The 20,775-nt window shown below is 41.4% G+C and overlaps 1 protein-coding gene across 1 annotated transcript; it reads right to left on the reverse strand.

The window, feature by feature from the left end:
- Positions 1-1,254: 1,254 nt before the first annotated feature.
- saxo2 (stabilizer of axonemal microtubules 2) lies at positions 1,255-20,764 on the reverse strand. Its single transcript, XM_033050413.1, has 4 exons — positions 19,998-20,764; positions 9,760-9,939; positions 4,397-4,599; positions 1,255-2,869 (listed from the first exon to the last, which is right to left on the reverse strand). Exons 1-4 carry the CDS (start codon positions 20,033-20,035, stop codon positions 1,884-1,886), a joined length of 1,407 nt encoding a protein of 468 aa, XP_032906304.1. The 5' UTR covers positions 20,036-20,764; the 3' UTR covers positions 1,255-1,883.
- Positions 20,765-20,775: the final 11 nt, after the last annotated feature.

A 20,775-nucleotide genomic window follows, 5' to 3' on the forward strand; every position in this document is an offset into this window, starting at 1 on the left:
TTTTAAAATATCTGATTCTCTCAGGTGTAAGAATCTGAACCCTGCCACTTTTTTTTTTTTAGGATTTCAATTAAAGAACATTGCATGTCTACTATGAAGTACTATCACACAATTTACCACAATCAATAATATGTAGGGACAGGTGTCAGCTGTTTACCTTGTGACCACCTCGCACCATTCAGTGAGATGCTGGATACTTGGTGATCAAATTCCATACAGCTGTCTTTGTTCCATATCCCATAACACTTGTGGGTAACAAAAGTTTAGCACCTTCCTTGTTAAATTTAATAATTAATCTAAGCTAATTTTGCATGTGGAATGTTTCCTATTTTTCACAGTCGCTTGGGGCACATAATTAGCAAAATAAAATCTTCTATAAATTTCCTATTTTATCTGGAAAACTTAGAGTGATAGAGTCACAGATGCAGTGTGGAAACAGGCCCTTCGGCCCAACTTGCCCACACCGGCCAACATGTCCCAGCTACATTAATCCCACCTACCTGCTTTTGGTCCATATTTGTCCTATCCATGTACCTGTCTAACTGTTTAAACGTTGGGATAGTCCCAGACTCAACTACCTCCTCTGGCAGCTTGTTCCATACACCCACCACCCTCTGTGTGAAAAAGTTACCCCTCAGATTCCTAGTGAATCTTTACCCCTTCACCTTAATCCTATGTCCTCTGGTCCCCAATTCACCTACTCTGGGCAAGAGACTCTGCATCTGCCCCAATTATGTAATAAAAATGAACCGCAAATGCTGGTTTATGCCAAAGAAAGACACAAAGTGCTGGAGTAACTCAGCGGGTCAGGCAGCATCACTGGAGAACATGGATAGGTGATGTTTTGTGTCCCGACCCAAAACGTCACCTGTCCATTTTCTGCAAAGATGCTGCCTGACAAGGTGAGTAATTCCAGCAGTTTGTGTCTATAGTAAAGAATCAGGACATGTTCACCTAGCACTGAATGATGCCTTTAAATGAAAAATATGGAATGTATAAACAACATTTTAATCAACAGAGAAGTCCAAACTTACTTTGAAAATGATACGGAATCAATACTGTTATTTACCAACATTTTTATTGTAAATATTGACATCAATTTTAAATACTCTGCTACCTAAGATTTTTTTTTAATTGTACAAAGAAAAGAAAGATTATGCTACAAATAAAGAACTGGATCAGAATATTTCTAGTAATTACATGAACGTGATTAATTCTTCTGTTTTTTACTGTCATTTCATTTTAAGATACTATTGCAAATTAGGGAAAATTCAAAGAAAGGATCTGCTGTGATACTTCTGTGAATATATTAGGTGGAAGATCACCTGTATATTTATGGTTTATTCTTTATTATAATATATTAAGATCATATTCTCTGTAGCCAATGCATTAAAGAAAGGAACCTTATTTTAATCACTGTCATGCAGCAACATAACTAAAGTTTACAGGAACATTAAGAGGGAATGCTAGAGATTTAAAATAAGGTTGAATTGTCAGGCATTGAATAGATATAGAAATGGTATATACGCATTATTGTATGTTGTAGGTTAGCCAAATTACAACAGCTATAGTTTAAAATATACTAATCATCAACAATGTAAAATAAACATCTGAAAATAACTTGGAAAAATATGTTGCTTCTGATATATTGAAGGATTTAATCCCTTCATTAAAGCCAAATATATTAATAGACTGAATCTCTCACATACATAGTCATCATTACCAGAATACATTATGATTACAAGGAGAGAAATAAAAATCAATGTCACTGCCTTTGGCAGAATATTGTAAAGGGATTATAATTTGAATTACAAAATCGGAATAGGTTTGATATTGTCTAATGAAGGCAACATAATTAACATCGGAAGTTACATTTCTAGATATTAGGACATCACAGCCACTTCTTTTGGAATTGGCATTTCATTTGGCATCACCAGTTTTTCTTCTGATGGTGTTATCTTGTGGAAGAACTTGTGTCCACGTGAATCAGTGTTTTCATACACAAAGCCCAGTGGAGTGGGATAACTCGCGGGGCATATTTCTAGCCTCTTTGGGGTATACTCAGTGCGATACAAGGTTCCAGCATCAAACGGTGTTTTACTGTGGAGAGGAACATTGGGAGGTTTGAAGCTTTGCAGCGGGTGGATTGGATGAGGGACATAGTTTGCCTTAAAAGTCGTCAAGCCATCAAATTTTGCACATGATACTTTTATTTCTTCGCCTCGTTTGATCGCCTCTGGCTTCTTCACATCCCATGTCTTGAAGTCATCCTTCATGGTCGTACTCCCTTGGAAAGGTGCATGGACCTTTCTAGCACTCGCAGGTTTGAATGGAGCGGGTGGCTTAACATTGTGTCCAATGTAGTCAAGGTGGGAAGTTGTATTCAGATCCATTGGGCCATCGGGTTGCACATAATCTGGATGTTTGTGCATGTAGGGCAAGCTGACTGGCCAGGCCTGATATCGGTCACGGAATTCTGAGTTCCCGTCAAACGGTGCGTCTGATCCTATCTTTGACTGTTCCGGTTTGAAGCTCTTTGTCATATCGCCGTGCATTCCTTTGTAATCCCGGCGGTGAGTGGTGAGAGCTTCAAAAGGTGTGTCACTTGGTTTATATTCCTCTCGTTGTCTGACAAACCGCTCCCCCAACGGGTGGGCTACATAGGATATCTTGTGATTCGTTAGGTTATCAAAGGGGACATCAGATGTTTTGGGGATATCGGGTGGTTTGAAACTCTCCCGCAGCGAATACTTCTTGGGACCATAGTCATCTTGGAACGTGGATGGGTTTCCAAAGCGAGCAGCGGGGGGACAATATGCTTGTGATGGTTTAGGCTTCCTTTTAGGAATGTCCCACATTCGGTAATCATCTATGTTTAAAAAAGTGCTAGTATATTAGAATACATCTTCATAAGTAGATTGGACTTTAAGCAAACAGAACTGAATGATCACTATTTTAATGAACTAAATGTAAGCATTAACAAACACTAGCCTTTAAACAAAGTTAAAGACAAACAGAGGAGGGGATTTATCTACTTATCAGTTACAATGATGAAGAATTATCTGATTTTCATGAATGTGTCTGAATGCAATAACTCATAAATCTAATATTATTTAAATGTTAATATTTATCTAACATTCAGAATTGTGTTTAAATAAGTAACACTTAGTACATAGAGATTGTAAATGATTTCAAGAAATAGTGAGAATGATTCTCATTTCACCACTGCTTCATTCTTCAGTGTACATTTGCCATTATTAGTCAACCTTAAAAGTAATCAGGATAAGAGGAGATTTTAGGTCTTGGAAAAAGTATTTTTTCCTTCAGAAAGAATTTTGTCAAATCGATGTTAAAGAGGAGTATAGAAATACATGATTAATGCCTAAGGTGGACAAAAATGCTGGAGGAACTCAGCGGGTGAGGCAGCATCTATGCAGCGAAGGAAATAGGTGACGTTTCGGGTCGAGACCCTTCTTAATGCTGATGCTTAATGCTGTAGTTCAAGGAATGTTGGTGTTTAAAGGTCTTCATCAAAGGAAAACCAATGCAAATACAGGTGTTCTGGTGGAATAGTGACTGACACAGTCCACACAAATGTGTTAAACTATCAATATTGGTAATAAATATAATTCTGACATTTAAGCCACTTTTATCCCTGTCTAAGAGATACATTTATAAAAACAAATGCAATTGACTGCCATTGTACGTCAAAGATTTTTGCAACGGGTGTCAGGGGTTATGGGGAGAAGGCAGGAGAATGGGGTTAGGAGGGAGAGATGGATCAGCCATGATTGAATGGCAGAGAGTAGACTTGATGGGCCAAATGGCTTAATTCTGCTCCTATCACTTATGACCTTATGCACTGAAGTATGCAGAACAACACAGGTTTTATAAAATAGATTTCAAAGGATAATTAATACAATTCCATTCTGTTCTCGTTGGTAATGACTGGAAACATTTTTAATTGATCTTTGAGACATGCTTGGCAAAGTTGAACCTGTACCCCATCGTTAGTCTGCTGTATCATTTTTAGACTGCATGGCATACTCAGCCCCTTCAGAGAGCTTTAAAATCCAGCTACGTAATGAAGAACAGTCACGTGTAGGTCGAAGCTAATTGAGGTGATAACTTGACATCCCCGGAGTACTTCCAGAATATTCCATTTGTCCTCATGTGATAATATGACAGATTCATGGACATATTTTGATTATCAGTCCACACGTGACCAAATGTTATGTATTTACTTTCACATTTTCTCCATGTTGCTAGCCAGACCCGTCACGTCCAGGTGATCAGACCTGTTGTGTAATATGTACTACAGTGCAGGGAGACATGGGTAGAATCTATTAAAGTTGAGGTTAACAATTAAACAAAATAAACATCAATAACCTTCTACCTTTGTATGTTGGCACCGTGTCTACTTTCCCTCCTTTCCCGTGCTTTCTTTCTGGAGGGCGCATGCTCTCTGTGGGTTTTATTTTGTGAGGATTATAGTCTGTCTTGTAGGTTGTGTGGTGATCTACCTCACCAGACTTTGGTCTATACTCTGGCTGTGTGTGGATATATCGACCTGTAACATCATGAGGTATATAATCTGTTCTGGAGATAACAAAATAAGAATCAAATGTTACTGCAAAATACACTTTTAGTGTTTTAACTTCTTAATCATTTCTTTGGTAGAGAAAGGTTTTTTTTTTAAAAGTGTATCTCGACAGAATCCACAAGAATGCTTACTATGTTCTGTTGTGCTGAAGCAAATCAAGAATTTCATTGTCCTATCTGGGACACATGACAATAAACTCTCTTGAATCTTGAATCTCTTGTAAGCGAATGGAATCCTGGAGACTTTAGCTTTCTGATATTTGTAACATTGGAGTATATTTACTGCCAACTTAAAGATTAAACCTGCTGTCCTAGGTAGTGAAAGAAGGAAGAGAGAGGGAGAGAAAGAGAAAGAAGGGAGAGAGGGAGAGAAAGAGAGAGAAGAAGGGAGAGGGAGAGAAATAGAGAGAGGAAGGGAGAGAGGGAGAGAGAGAGGATGTTTCTTTCTTCACTTGACCACATATGGAGGCGTCCATTAATCTTGGTGTTGTGACTAGTAACAGAATTGATCTCCTTGCCCAGACCCTTGCATTTCTATTTGAACTCAGCTCAAATGGGGGCTTCGTGAATCCTTGGATTGGAAAACATCTTTGCATTCGTCGATATCAGGTATATCAAGATTGGTGCTGGCGAATCTTGGAGTCCACTCCAATATCTGTCGAGCTATTCATCTTAACATTGGATTGAATTTCAGCTGCGGTTAGATTTTATAGTCAGCTCCCGCAAGATATGATAATATTCCTTCATGTGCTGGTTGATTTGTGCTGGTGTAGAACTTGTGGAATCATTTGCACTTGACATGGGCGAGTTGGAAAACAAATGCAATTCATATTTTAGATAGACACGTTTTTGCAAAAGCCACGGACATGAAGATCACATAACAGTGGCAATGCGACTAACATCTGTCTGGCTTAGTCTGAAGAAGCATTCTGGCAGGCAGGTTTGCCACTGCTACACGGGTGGTTTTAAACTGAATAAGGGGGATGGGGTGTCGAATGGGATAGTGGAGGATGGAGTTAAAGGGAAAGGGTTTCTTAAATGTGTGAGCGTAGAGACAGAGGGGTGTAAAATGAGGGTAGAAGCAATAGGTAGCAAGGTGAAAAGTAAAAGTGGCAGGCAGACAAAACCAGGGCAAAAATCAGAAAGGGCCACTTTTCAACATAATTGTATAAGGGGTAAGAGTGTTGTAAAAACAAGCCTGAAGGCTTTGTGTCTCAATGCAAGTAGCATTCGTAATAAGGTGGATGAGTTGAATGTGCATATAGCTATTAATGACTATGATATAGTTGGGATCACGGAGACATGACTCCAGGGTGACCAAGGCTGGGAGCTGAACATCCAGGGATATTCAATATTCAGGAGGGATAGAGAGAAAGGAAAAGGAGGTGGGGTAGCGTTGCTGATTAGAGAGGAGATTAACGCAATGGAAAGGAAGGACATTAGTTTGGAGGATGTGGAATCGGTATGGGTAGAGCTGCGAAACACTAAGGGGCAGAAAACGCTGGTGGGTGTTGTGTACAGGCCACCTAACAGTAGTAGTGAAGTTGGCGATGGTATCAAACAGGAAATTAGAAATGCGTGCGACAAAGGCAAAACCGTTATAATGGGTGACTTCAATCTACATATAGATTGGGTGAATCAAATTGGCAGGGGTGCTGAGGAAGAGGATTTATTGGAATGTATGCGGGATAGTTATCTAAATCAACATGTAGAGGAACCAACGAGAGAGCAGGCTATTTTAGACTGGGTATTGAGTAATGAGGAAGGGTTAGTTAGCAGTCTTGTTGTACGTGCCCCCTTGGGCAAGAGTGACCATAATATGGTTGAGTTCTTCATTAGGATGGAGAGTGACATTGTTAATTCAGAAACAATGGTTCTGAACTTAAAGAAAGGTAACTTTGAGGGTATGAGACGTGAATTGGCCAAGATTGACTGGCAATTAATTCTAAAAGGGTTGACGGTGGATATGCAATGGAAGACATTTAAAGACTGCATGGATGAACTACAAAAATTGTTCATCCCAGTTTGGCAAAAGAATAAATCAGGGAAGGTAGTGCATCCATGGATAACAAGGGAAATCAGGGATAGTATCAAAGCGAAGGATGATGCGTACAAATTAGCCAGAAAAAGCAGCATACCGGAGGACTGGGAGAAATTCAGAGTCCAGCAGAGGAGGACAAAGGGCTTAATTAGGAAAGGAAAAATAGATTATGAAAGAAAACTGGCAGGGAACATAAAAACTGACTGCAAAAGTTTTTATAGATATGTGAAAAGAAAGAGATTAGTTAAAACAAATGTGGGTCCCTTGCAGTCAGAAACAGGTGAGTTGATCATGGGGAACAAGGATATGGCGGACCAATTGAATAACTACTTTGGTTCCGTCTTCACTAAGGAAGACATAAATAATCTGCCGGAAATAGCAGGGGACCGCGGGTCAAAGGAGTTGGAGGAATTGAGTGAAATCCAGGTTAGCCGGGAAGTGGTGTTGGGTAAATTGAATGGATTAAAGGCCGATAAATCCCCAGGACCAGATAGGCTGCATCCCAGAGTACTTAAGGAAGTAGCTCCAGAAATAGTGGATGCATTAGTAATAATCTTTCAAAACTCTTTAGATTCTGGAGTAGTTCCTGAGGATTGGCGGGTAGCAAACGTAACCCCACTTTTTAAGAAGGGAGGGAGAGAGAAAACGGGGAATTACAGACCAGTTAGTCTAACATCGGTAGTGGGGAAACTGCTAGAGTCAGTTATTAAAGATGGGATAGCAGCACATTTGGAAAGTGGTGAAATCATTGGACAAAGTCAGCATGGATTTACATAAGGTAAATCATGTCTGACGAATCTTATAGAATTTTTCGAAGATGTAACTAGTAGCGTGGATAGGGGAGAACCAGTGGATGTGGTGTATCTGGACTTCCAGAAGGCTTTCGACAAGGTCCCACATAAGAGATTAGTATACAAACTTAAAGCACACGGCATTGGGGGTTCAGTATTGATGTGGATAGAGAACTGGCTGGCAAACAGGAAGCAAAGAGTAGGAGTAAACGGGTCCTTTTCACAATGGCAGGCAGTGACTAGTGGGGTAAAGCAAGGCTCAGTGCTGGGACCCCAGCTATTTACAATATATATTAATGATCTGGATGAGGGAATTGAAGGCAATATCTCCAAGTTTGCGGATGACACTAAGCTGGGGGGCAGTGTTAGCTGTGAGGAGGATGCTAGGAGACTTCAAGGTGACTTGGATAGGCTGGGTGAGTGGGCAAATGTTTGGCAGATGCAGTATAATGTGGATAAATGTGAGGTTATCCATTTTGGTGGCAAAAACAGGAAAGCAGACTATTATCTAAATGGTGGCCGACTAGGAAAAGGGGAGATGCAGCGAGACCTGGGTGTCATGGTACACCAGTCATTGAAAGTGGGCATGCAGGTGCAGCAGGCAGTGAAGAAACCGAATGGTATGTTAGCTTTCATAGCAAAAGGATTTGAGTATCGGAGCAGGGAGGTTCTACTGCAGTTGTACAGGGTCTTGGTGAGACCACACCTGGAGTATTGCGTACAGTTTTGGTCTCCAAATCTGAGGAAGGACATTATTGCCATAGAGAGAGTGCAGAGAAGGTTCACCAGACTGATTCCTGGGATGTCAGGACTGTCTTATGAAGAAAGACTGGATAGACTTGGTTTATACTCTCTAGAATTTAGGAGATTGAGAGGGGATCTTATGGAAACTTACAAAATTCTTAAGGGGTTGGACAGGCTAGATGCAGGAAGATTGCTCCCGATGTTGGGGAAGTCCAGGACAAGGGGTCACAGCTTAAGGATAAGGGGGAAATCCTTTAAAACCGAGATGAGAAGAACTTTTTTCACACAGAGAGTGGTGAATCTCTGGAACTCTCTGCCACAGAGGGTAGTCGAGGCCAGTTCATTGGCTATATTTAAGAGGGAGTTAGATGTGGCCCTTGTGGCTAAGGGTGATCAGAGGGTATGGAGAGAAGGCAGGTACGGGATACTGAGTTGGATGATCAGCCATGATCATATTGAATGGCGGTGCAGGCTCGAAGGGCCGAATGGCCTACTCCTGCACCTAATTTCTATGTTTCTATGTTTCTAAGAAGGGTTTCAATCCGAAACATCACCCATTCCTTCTATTGAGAGATACTGCCTGTTCCACTGAGTTATTCCAGCATTTTGTGTCTATCTAAAGTCTCAGGAGTTCCATGCAGCATCAGTTTAGCACATGTTTTTATTGGCTAATAAATTTTGAAACATGTTCTCTGACGAAGAATTTGTGCGATTCACTCCGCACTTGCTCACCGATACTCAGACCTTTTGACACATGTTAGGCCTACGAGCAATACATCCCTTGAATACTTGAAGTGTTTTCTAAGTTGAATGCATAATTTCAAAATGCTGCACACAATAAAAAGTCATAAAACGTCAAACAATTTACAAACAAACTTTCTTTCTCGCAGTTCCTGCTGATTTTCATCAATCATGAAAGAATATGAAAAATCCAAACAGATTAAATCAGGATGAATCATGTATTCTCAGGCACTTCTTCAGTTTAAGTTATACTTCCGATATGAGTGAACAGAGGAAAAACACTGAATTTCTGCGTTATTCAGCTGAAAATTAGTGCAGAACTCCACTAATTTAAAATGTGAGAAAATCTGCGTGTTGTCAAATAGGTTATAAAATAATTCTCTCTAACTAAGAGTCTGAAGAAGGGTCTCGAACCAAAACGTCACCCATTCCTTCTCTCCAGAGATGCTTCCTGTTCCGCTGAGATACTCCTCCAGCATTTTGTGTCTACCCTCTATAACTACTATCTATAAATAATCAAAGCAGTTTTATGAAGTCATGCTTAAGTCATGTACATACAGTCCTGTTAGCTGGGGACAATCACTGCCTTGTATATAAAGGAGGCTTGATATTAATTACTGTGAATTCATGTCACAATACTTTGTGGATCTGCATACATACATTACTATACCATGTACTTAGCTCATGAGGCCTAGGACCAGTACTGCTTTGTGATACCAGAAGTAAAGTTGCACAAATAATATCATTAGTGTAAAGTGTACTTGAAATGTGCTAAATAATTGCACTTCTACATCCACATGTGCCTTACAGATAGCCAAACTATTGTCTTAAGACATTTACTTAAACGTTGTGTTTCCATCCATTTTGACACGGTTATTCAGATATTCCAGTTTGGGTCTATAGCTGTTTGGTGGCTTGATATCACCATGTGGAGGGTATTTCTCATGATACTCAGTTAGCAGGCACGGCTCCAGAGTCTTGTCGAAAAGTCTTGACGGCAGATGCGGACAATGATGCCGCCTGTAAATGAAAATGAGACCAGTTTTACTCGTGAGTACAGATTACTTCTGATAGTGATCAGGAAAAAGGCAGAAAATAAGTCAAGAAAGTTAGATATATTCTGCAATGCTGCCACACAGTGGTGCATAATACAAGCAAGACTTTGCTTTGCAAGTTCATTAAAGCAGATTTAAATTAAATTAAATGGGACGATGCTTTTCATAAAAGAGCAAAGAGAAATGTAAGAAAATGTACAAATGTTGACAGCAATTATGGTTTCGAGCCACACAATGTCAAAACATAAGGCAACATTATCAGAGTGTGTTGTCTTCACAAGATGTGTATGATTTTCACAAATATGAAGAGCTCATTGTAAATAAAACAAACAAAAAGCATAGTATCAGGTCGCTACAAGTAACTTCCCCAAATTATTACCAGTAGTTCCAATTGGTGCAATGCTCGACTTTGCTTTGGTAAATATACCATCAATAATCTCTCAGAATATGCCATCTTCTATCTTCAAAGCAACCGTCTTTGTAGCCTGTTCAAAAGGGAACTGCAGATGCTGGAATATCGAAGGTACACAAAATATCGAAGGTACACATGAGTCTGAAGAAGGGTTTCGGCCCGAAACGTCGCCTATTTCCTTCGCTCCATAGATGCTGCTGCACCCGCTGAGTTTCCCCAGCAATTTTGTGTACCGTCTTTGTAGCCTGCAAGTTTATATGGTTTTAACTGATTTAGACTTTGGGTTTCAATGAGCAACATTTATTTATTTTCTATGAAAGAAATGCATTTAAAAAAGGAGAGATTCTGAGAGGGTGGGGTTGGGATTAATGAGTTTGCAAGTGACAGAGAAAGGGCTAAAACAGTGGAGGAAGAGTGCTGGAGTATCTCAGTGGGACAGGCAGCATCTCTGGAGAACATGGATAGGTGACGTTTCACAGAGTGCTGGAGTATCTCAGCGGGACAGGCAGCATCTGTGGAGAACATGGATAGGTGACGTTTCACAGAGTGCTGGAGTAACTCAGTGGGTGCAGCAGCATCTATGGAGCTAAGGAAATAGGCAACGTTTCGGGCCGAAACCCTTCCGGGTTTCAGCCCGAAACGTTGCCTATTTCCAGAAGGGGTTCTGCCCGAAACGTTGCCTATTTCCTTAGCTCCACAGATGCTGATGCACCATAACTCAGCGGGTCAGGCAGCATCTGTGGAGAACATGGATAGGTGACGTTTCACAGAGTGCTGGAGTATCTCAGCGGGACAGGCAGCATCTCTGGAGACCATGGATAGGTGACGTTTCACAGAGTGCTGGAGTAACTCAGTGGGTCAGGCAGCATCTGTGGAGAACATGGATAGGTGACGTTTCGGGTTGAAACCCTTCTTCGGACTGATTGTAGGAGGAGGGAGGTGAAAGCTGGAAGAGAAAGCCTGTACTAATGGTGGGACCAGGTACTTTGTAACTTTGTCAGCACCCGTTATGTGGCGAAGATTGCATGCCTTGGATACACAAGCTACGAATTTCACTGTGACTTGTCACATGTGACAATAAAGTATTCAATCAATACACAGCACGGTTTTGTACGTGGGAGGTCGTGTTTGAAGACGTGACCAAAAAGGTCGATGAGGGCAGGGCTGTAGATGTTGTGTACATGGACTTCAGTAAGGTGTTCAACAAGGTGCCGCATGGTAGGCTACTCTGGAAGGTTAGATCGCATGGGATCCAAGGAGAGATAGCTGAATGGATAGTAAATTGGCTCCATGGAAGGAAGCAGAGGGTGATGGTGGAAGGTTGCCTCTCAGAATGGAGGCCTGTGACTAGTGGTGTGCCACAGGATTCGGTGCTGGGCCCGTTACTGTTCGTCATCTACGTCAAAAATTTGGATGAGAACATACAGGGCAAGATTAGCAAGTTTGCTGATGATACAAAAGTTAGCAGTTTTGCAGATAGTGAAGATGGTTGTGAACGATTGCAGCAGGATCTGGATCGATTGGCCAGGTGGGCGGAGGAATGGTTGATGGAATTTAATACAGAGAAGTGTTGCACTTTGGGATGTCGAACAAGGGCAGGACCTACACAGTGAAAGGTAGGCATCTGGGTAGTGTTGTAGAGCAGAGGGATCTAGCAGTACAGGCGTGTGGTTCCTTGAAGGTCGAGTCGCAGGTAGATAATGTGGTCAAAAAGGCTTTTGGCACTTTGGCCTTCATCAGTCAGAGTATTGAGTATAGAACTGGGAGGTCATGTTGCAGTTGTATATGGCATTGGTGAGACCGCATCTAGAATATTGTGTTCAGTTCTGGGCACCATGTTATAGGAAAGATATTGTCAAGCTTGAAAGTGTTCAGAAAAGATTTACAAGGATGTTGCCAGGACTAGAGGGTGTGAGCTATAGGGAGAGGTTGAGTAGGCTGGGTCTCTATTCCATGGAGCGCAGGAGGATGAGGGATGATCTTATAGAGGTGTACAAAATCATGAGAGGAATTGATCGGGTTGATGCACAGAGTCTTTTGCCCAGAGTAGGGGAATTGAGGACCAGAGGACATAGGTTCAATGTGAAGGGGAAAAGATTGAATAGGAATCCGAGGGGTAACTTTTTCACACAAAGGGTGGTGGGTGTATGGAACAAGCTGCCAGAGGAGGCAGTTGAGGCTGGGACTATGCCATCAGTTAAGAAACAGTTAGACAGGTACATGGATAGGACAGGTTTGGAGGGATATGGTCCAAGTGCAGGCAGGTGGGACTAGTGTAGCTGGGGCATTGTTAGGACGGTGTGGGCGTTGGGCCGAAGGGCCTGTTTCCACGCTGTATCTCTGTATGCCTCTATGGCTCTATGACTGGAGATGACAACGTGAGCAGGGTTGAGAATGTGGCCGGTAGCACTGGTTCTCCCTGGTCAGAGCTGCAGACGCATGGCCCCACTTTACAAATGGCCATTTGTCAAGATAATGGGGGACTCTCAACACTCTTCAATCTGCACATTGGCAGGAGATAGAAAGGGAAGGAGTTTAAACTGAACCTGTATGTGTTGTCAATTTCTCTTTTGTACATAGATAACAAAAGAGTTTTGTCAACTCTTGGTTTCCAGGGAACACTCTATAGCAACCAAACTTTAAAACAACATGCAAAATATCACCAGCGCACCAAGTACCTTTGGTTTTATTTTAAATATGCCAAAAGAAAAGTTATTTCTAAACAACAAGATAGATTTTGCACAAGGAGTTAGCAGTAAATTGCATTCAAAGTACAATAGTTTATTTATTGATTTTACGGTGCAATTTTCTGTTTAATTTCAACTGATAGCCAGGTATAAAATGTTCTGCAAACTGCACAATGGGAAAATGCCATATAATGCAATCTCTTTTTGTGTCACTCAATATTACTTGATACCTTTAAGAATGGTAACCAGAAGACTACTGTTTATTAAATTAAAAATGGGTTGACCAGAACAATAATCAGAGCTCCTCATACACTCACAGAATGATCCTGAGCTTCTTGCCTGATGCCATACTCTGACTTTTCTGTCAGTGCTCACCAACACTGCTATAACGAGACTCAAGGCAAGCTTGACGAACAACCATTTTAATCAATGCATTTTTCAACCTTCAGGACTCAACAGTGTCTAACTACTATCTACCTCTTTGGTGACCCTCAGACTATCCTTGGTCAGACTTTGCTGGCTTTACCTTGCACTAAACGTTATTCCCATATCACGTATCTGTACACTGTAAATGGTTCAATTGTGATCATGTATTGTCTTTCTGCTGACTGGATAGCACGCAACAAAAACTTTTCACTGTAACACATGACAATAAACTAAACTAATTAATTAAACAAACAAACCTTTCCTATCTACGCAGCTGTCCAGAGGGCTTTCAAATGTTGTTATACCTGTATTGACAACCTCCTCAGGCAGCGTATTCTATACAACCATCACCCTTTGTGTGGAAAAGGTTGCCCCTCAGGTTCCCATTACATCTTTCCCCACTCACCTTAAATCTATGTTCCCTGGTTCCTGATTCAACCTACTCTAGGTAAAAGACTGTGCATTCACCCTATCTATTGCCCTTGTGATATTATGCACCTGAAAGATCACCATTTGAACCTTTAGGCCAAATTCCTTCATGAAAAATCAGTAACATGGCAGAGCAGATTGTGCCTAGGGACGTTACATAATCATTACCATCCAAACGTTGACTCTGACTATCTGTCACTGAAGTCAATGAAAGCTGTGGGCTAACAGGGGCAACTCCAATCAGGAAAAAGAGGTGAAGAGATTTAGAGTGAATTCATGTGCTTTGGATCTTGGTAAATGGAAACAGATGGTTGACCAATATTACTGCTTTACAAATACTTTCCTTGGTCAAACCTAGAGAACAATAGAGAATTTTGTGAACAGCATCAATTTCCTTTAAGTGGAGTTATCAAAAACAAGGTCTCATTACTTCCTGCAGTGAGTGGCATAAATAAACGATAATTTGCACCTCCATTTGTTTTATTTAGCAGAAAGAGATTAATCCCGAACAAAAGATCAATGAATTTCAGACATTACATGCAGCAATAACCTTCCTGTCATTTTGTGGCCTCATTTACATTTTACATAGAACAGGAAAAAGGCCATTTGGCCTTCAATGTCTGTGCCGAACATGATGCCAAAACCAACACTTACCTGTCAGTGTATAATCCTTTTCTCTCTGAAGATAGGCACAAAAAGCTGGAGTAACTCAGTGGGACAGGCAGCATCTCTGGAGAGAAGGAATGGGTGATGTTTCGGGTCGAGACCCTTCTTCAGACCCGAAACGTCACCCATTCCTTCTCTCCAGAGATGCTGCCTGTCCCGCTGAGTTAATCCAACTTTTTGTGTCTATCTTTGGTTTAAATGTGTAGTTCCTTCCGACACATCCTTTTCTCGCCATTCCCTGCATATCCATGTCCAAAAGTCTCTTAAACATCACTTTTGCATCTGTCTCCACCATTACCCCTGGCTGCGCTACCAGATCTCCTCCACCCTTTGAGTAAAATACCTGTCCCGTCCAATTCCTTTTCCCCCTCTCACTCTAGAGCTATACTCTCTAGTATTAGTTTTTTCCATCCTGGGAAAAAGGTTCTGGCTGTCTATCTTATCTATGCCTCTCATAATTGTATATACTTCGACCACATCTTTCCTCAACTTCTGGTGCCCAGCGTAAACTGGTGTCCAAGTCTGTTCAAACTCTCCCTGTAGCTAATACTCACTAATCCAGACATCATTCTCGTGAACCTCCTCTGCACCCTATCCAAAGCCTCCTGCAATGCGGTGACAGAATTACATATAATACTTCATATGTGGCCCAACTAATTTAAAACTAGAAGCTAGCTCCAGACAATTGTCCTTCACCCCAAATCAAGTCCGCTGCTATTGTGTTCCATCAGAATGTACTGTGCTTATGTTTAGGCACATGAGGAGTCAGTTTTCGTTTTGTGTTCCAGGATAACTTTAAAAATGATTTGTTGTTGAAAGTTCCCAACAAACTGATTAATGGGATCCAAAGTTTCTACAAATAATTCAGTTTAATTACTCTTAATATCTATTTCTCAGCATTTAAAATTGGACTATTATTGGGCAGCTGACATAAGTTAAAAATATTATTTTTGTGAAAAGTAATTCTCAGAATGTCACAGTGTGGAAACAGCCCAATGAGTCCATGGTGAGCATCAAGCACCGACTCACACTACTCCAATGTTATTATTCTTATGTTGCCATCAACCTCCCCACACAATTTGCAGAGTCCAGTTTGCCTACCAACCTACTTGTCTTTGGGACATACGAAGAGACCAGGAGACTGGTAACGTGCAAACTCCACATAGAGAGCATTGAATATCAAGATTGAAGCCAGAGTGTAAGGCACCACCTTTATTCGCTGTGCTACTGTGTTATCCCTTAAACGTCTTAAGACAAGTACAGATTTTACAGTATTGTGTACACTTCAATCCAGAAACTGTTGAAGAAACAAGTCTATAGTGATTCCAAGACCATTAGGGTGCAAGCTCAGGGCAACAGCGGGCACAAGATTCATGTTGCTACAGAATTACTGAATGGAGTGAAGATTGAATGGGGTGCTTTAAGAGAGGATTGTGTTGCAATGTGGGGACTGTTCATGATCCCGTGACAGAATATCACAACAGCTACACATTTATATACAGTGGCTTGCAAATGTTTTCATACCCCTTGAACTTTTCCACATTTTGTCACGTTACAACCACAAACGTAAATGTATTTTATTGGGATTTTATGTGATAGACCAACACAAAGTGGTGCATAATTGTGAAGTGGAAGGAAAATGATACATGGTTTTCAAATTTTTTTACAAATAAAAAATTGAAAAGTGTGGCGTGCAAAAGTATTCAGCCCCCCTGAGTCAATACATTGTAGAACCACCTTTCACTGCAATTGCAGCTGCAAGTCTTTTGGGGTATGTCTCTACCAGCTTTGCACATCTAGAGACTGAAATTTTTGCCCATTCTTCTTTGCAAAATAGCTCAAGCTCAGTCAGATTTAATGGAGAGCGTCTGTGAACAGCAATTTTCAAGTCTTGCCAGAGATTCTCAATTGGATTTAGGTCTGGACTTTGACTGGGCCATTCTAACACATGAATATGCTTTGATCTAAACCATTCCATTGTAGCTCTGGCTGTATGTTTAGGGTCGTTGTCCTGCTGGAAGGTAAACACCCGCCCCAGTCTCAAGTCTTTTGCAGGCTCTAACAGGTTTTCTTCCAAGATTGCCCTGTATTTGGCTCCATCCATCTTCCCATCAACTCTGACCAGCTTCCCTGTCCCCTGCTGAAGAAAAGCATCCCCACAGCATGATGCTGCCACCACCATGTTTCACAGTGGGGATGGTGTGTTCAGGGTGATGTGCAGTGTTAGTTTTCCGCCACACATAGTGTTTTGCATTTAGGCCAAAAACTTCAATTTTGGTCTCATCTGACCAGAGCACCTTCCTCCACATGTTTGCTGTGTCCCCCACATGGCTTGTGGCAAACTGCAAACGGGACTTCTTATGGCTTTTTTTCAACAATGGCTTTCTTCTTGCCACTCTTCCATAAAGGCCCGATTTGTGGAGTGCACGACTAATAGTTGTCCTGTGGACAGATTCACCCACCTGAGCTGTGGATCTCTGTAGCTCCTCCAGAATTACCATGGGCCTCTTGGCTGCTTCTCTGATCAATGCTCTCCTTGCCCGGCCTGTCAGTTTAGGTGGACGGCCATGTCTTGGTAGGTTTGCAGTTGTGCCATACTCTTTCCATTTTCAGATGATGGATTGAACAGTGCTCTGTGAGATGTTCAAAGCTAGGGATATTTTTTTATAACCTAACCCTGCTTTAAACTTCTCCACAACTTTATCCCTGACCTGTCTGGTGTGTTCCTTGGGCTTCATGATGCTGTTTGTTCACTAATGTTCTCTAACAAACCTCTGAGGCCTTCACAGAACAGCTGTATTTATACTGAGATTAGATTACACACAAGTGGACTCTATTTACTAATTAGGTGACTTCTGAAGGCAATTGGTTGCACTGGATTTTATTTTGGGGTATCAGAGTAAAGGGGGCTGAACACTTTTGCATGCCACACTTTTCAGTTTTTTATTTGTAAAAAAATTTGTAAAATTTGTAAAAAACCATGTATCATTTTCCTTCCACTTCACAATTATGCGCCACTTTGTGTTGGTCTATCACATAAAATCCCAATAAAATATATTTACGTTTGTGGTTGTAACGTGACAAAATGTGGAAAAGTTCGAGGGGTATGAATACTTTTGCAAGCCACTGTATATCAGATCATTTCATCCAATGTCATAATACAGACAGAAAACAGTCATATCAAAGCTGAAATCTTGGGAAATTATCCAGATTTGAAAAGTCAAAGAGAGTGATTTTTTGGCTTCAAAAAGGACAGCAGGAAAGAGGAACCATCCAGTGTCTGCAGCGACTCCAAGTGTAAGACAGTGTGAGAGTAGAGTTGCAAAGATCCTGAACCTTGGGAAGTAATCAAAGCAGACATTGTCACAACCAAGTTTGTGTTATCCAGCTTATACAACAATAGTAATTACAACTACATTAATTATTAGTCCAGTGTTAATTTTTATGTAGACAGGATTATTGAGCGATTGGTAAGCATTAAATCTTATCTCATCATTTTGCAAGGACAAAAATAATACAATTGTGTGAAGCTTGATACATTATTCTGCCACCATGATATATCCATATCTGAAACATGATATAACCATTTACGACAATGTGATTATATTACTCAGCTCCTGTGGATCTTGAACATGCTGACAGGCAATGGTCTTGGTTGGAAAAGATCCCAACATTACACTGAATCTGCTTAAGCACTTGACGTTCTACAGCCAACAGAGCTGTGCACCAAGGTTGAGAAGTTGAATTAAACTGAATAGCTCCTGAGCTAAGTGACGTATTTTGGTGCTGTAAATCTTGGTGATAAAACCACTCAACCTTCATCTATCTTCCAATTAACACGTTTCACTTACACTTTTTCTACTTTTTTTCCTCTCTGAAAACCACCAAACTTAAAGTACAAAACAAATAAAGATTGACATGAGTGGTTGCAGCAAATGGGAATTTTAAAGGCACAGGACCCTTGGGGAGAATGAAAAGTAAATCTCAGCACTATCTTAAATGGGCAAACTTTTTTAACATTTACCCCATGTTCTAAATTCTCCCAGAACACTAAACATCTTCTCATATCCATCTTGATCTTCAAATGATTTACTATGGTTTTGAATATCTTTATTGAAACGGAAAAACATTCCTTCATCTATTCAGCTCCATTCCATAATCTGCAGTTAGATTTAGCTCCTAGGGCTAACCAGAATCAAGGGATATGGGGAAAATGCAGCACCGGAGTACTGATTTGGGATTTTGGATGATCAGCCATGATCATATTGAATGGCAGTGCTGGCTTGAAGGGCCAAATGGCCTACTCCAGCACCTATTTTTCTACGTTTCAATGTTTATATACTTTATATTTCTGCCGCTGTGCTGAAGGGTTTCCCAGATACCTAAATTATGTTATGTTTTAACACAAAACACAACTAATTTGGTATACAATTACTAATACAAGTGTTGTTCCATTATAAAACTTTTTTTTTAAGTGAAGCTGGAAGTAAAACGCGCTGATGTTGATGGAAGTAATTCTAGACAGTTTGGCTCTCTGAAGGGTGTCATTAATGAGAGGGACAAGTCGAGCAGGATTCCTTTAATATCAAAGTAAGAAGATCGATACTGATTTAAAGCAGACCCAATTACAATAATGGCCACTTTTTAATTTTGAACTAATTAAATGACAAATAGTCTGAAAGTATCATAACTTCAAATTTGCTTTGAATAAATATTTCTTACATTTTCTCTGATCTTGTGAAGGAAACTGAGATTTATATTCGTCTAACAGATTTCAGGAGACACCAAAGGAACATTATTTGGTTCTTTGTATGGATAATTAGAGATTGCCATTTGTGACATTCCATAGCAGCAAAACAAAACCTTTTGCATTGTGTGGTACTTATATCTTTATCTACACTACAATGTCCAATATTGTAGTGTATTTTGGGGTGAATGAGTTAATTTATGTTTTTTTGCTCATGCGACAAAATAAATTATATATAAAATTATACATAACGGAGAATAAGACGAAAATTAGCAAAAAACAGAAGAAAATTTAGTCGAGGGTGAATGAAATTTTGTGATAAAAACTCAAGGGTGAATGACACTGAAATAGTTTAAGAAGCACTGCTATAGATTAACGTACTATAACAAAAGCTTTTCACTGTACCTCGGTACACGTGACAATAAACTAAACTGAGATAAGCACAACCATAGAAAAGTACAAAAGTGCAACAATTGTAGTGTAATTGTAGACTTCACCGATAAATTAATACACTCTGGGGAATGCACAATTTAGATTTGGTGTGCAATTCTCTGGAGTTTTGTTTGGGCTGACAACATTTTGCCACAAGTTGGGGCTGTCCCAACACATCACCGTTGCACCTCAACCTCTTATCATGGTTTTCCTGCAAAACTTACCCACAGTTACAGATTTCGCAGATGCATTTTCGGGTCATCCTGGCTGCTGCTGAGATGGGTTGGTCTGGGGGTATATGAGGCTTTGCCTGGAGCTCACACTGCCTCTGTGGGCTGGTGTGTGTGTGTATGGGGGGGTGGGTGGGGAGAGAGGGCTTTGCTGGAGCTCTCGCTGCTAGTTTGAGCTGCTGGTGCGGGCTGGTGGTGTGGTGTGGGCTGGAGGTGTGGGGTGGTGTGAGCTGCTGGTGTGAGCTGCTGGTGCAGGCTGCTGCTGTGGGCTGCAGGTGTGGGGTGGTGTGAGCAGCTGGTGTGAGCTGGAGGTGCAGGCTGCTGCTGTGGGCTGTTGCTGGAGGTACAGGCTGGTGCAGGCTGCTGCTGTGGGCTGTTGCTGGAGGTACAGGCTGGTGCAGGCTGCTGCTGTGGGCTGTTGCTGGAGGTACAGGCTGGTGCAGGCTGCTGGAGGTGCAGGCTGCTGGAGGTACAGGCTGGTGCAGGCTGCAGGAGGTGCAGGCTGCTGGAGGTGCAGGTTGCTGGAGGTGCAGGTTGCTGGAGGTACAGGTTGCTGGAGGCTGCTGGAGGTACAGGCTGGTGCTGTGGGCTGCTGCTGTGGGCTGCTGCTGGAGGTACAGGCTGGTGCAGGCTGCTGGAGGTACAGGCTGGTGCAGGCTGCTGGAAGTACAGGCTGGTGCTGTGGGCTGCTGCTGTGGGCTGTTGCTGGAGGTACAGGCTGGTGCAGGCTGCTGGAGGTGCAGGCTGCTGCTGTGGGCTGCAGGAGTGGGGA

This window comes from Amblyraja radiata, chromosome 34, assembly GCF_010909765.2.
Source record: "Amblyraja radiata isolate CabotCenter1 chromosome 34, sAmbRad1.1.pri, whole genome shotgun sequence".
NCBI lineage: Eukaryota > Metazoa > Chordata > Chondrichthyes > Rajiformes > Rajidae > Amblyraja > Amblyraja radiata.

Coding starts and splice junctions, on each gene's coding strand:
- saxo2 (XM_033050413.1), bottom strand. CDS start 20,035: ATGACCCGAAAATGCATCTGCGAAATCTGTAACTGTGG. Junction 9,940..19,997: donor TGCGAAATCTGTAACTGTGG/GTAAGTTTTGCA, acceptor TTTCATTTACAG/GCGGCATCATTGTCCGCATC. Junction 4,600..9,759: donor GATGGAAACACAACGTTTAA/GTAAATGTCTTA, acceptor TGTTATCTCCAG/AACAGATTATATACCTCATG.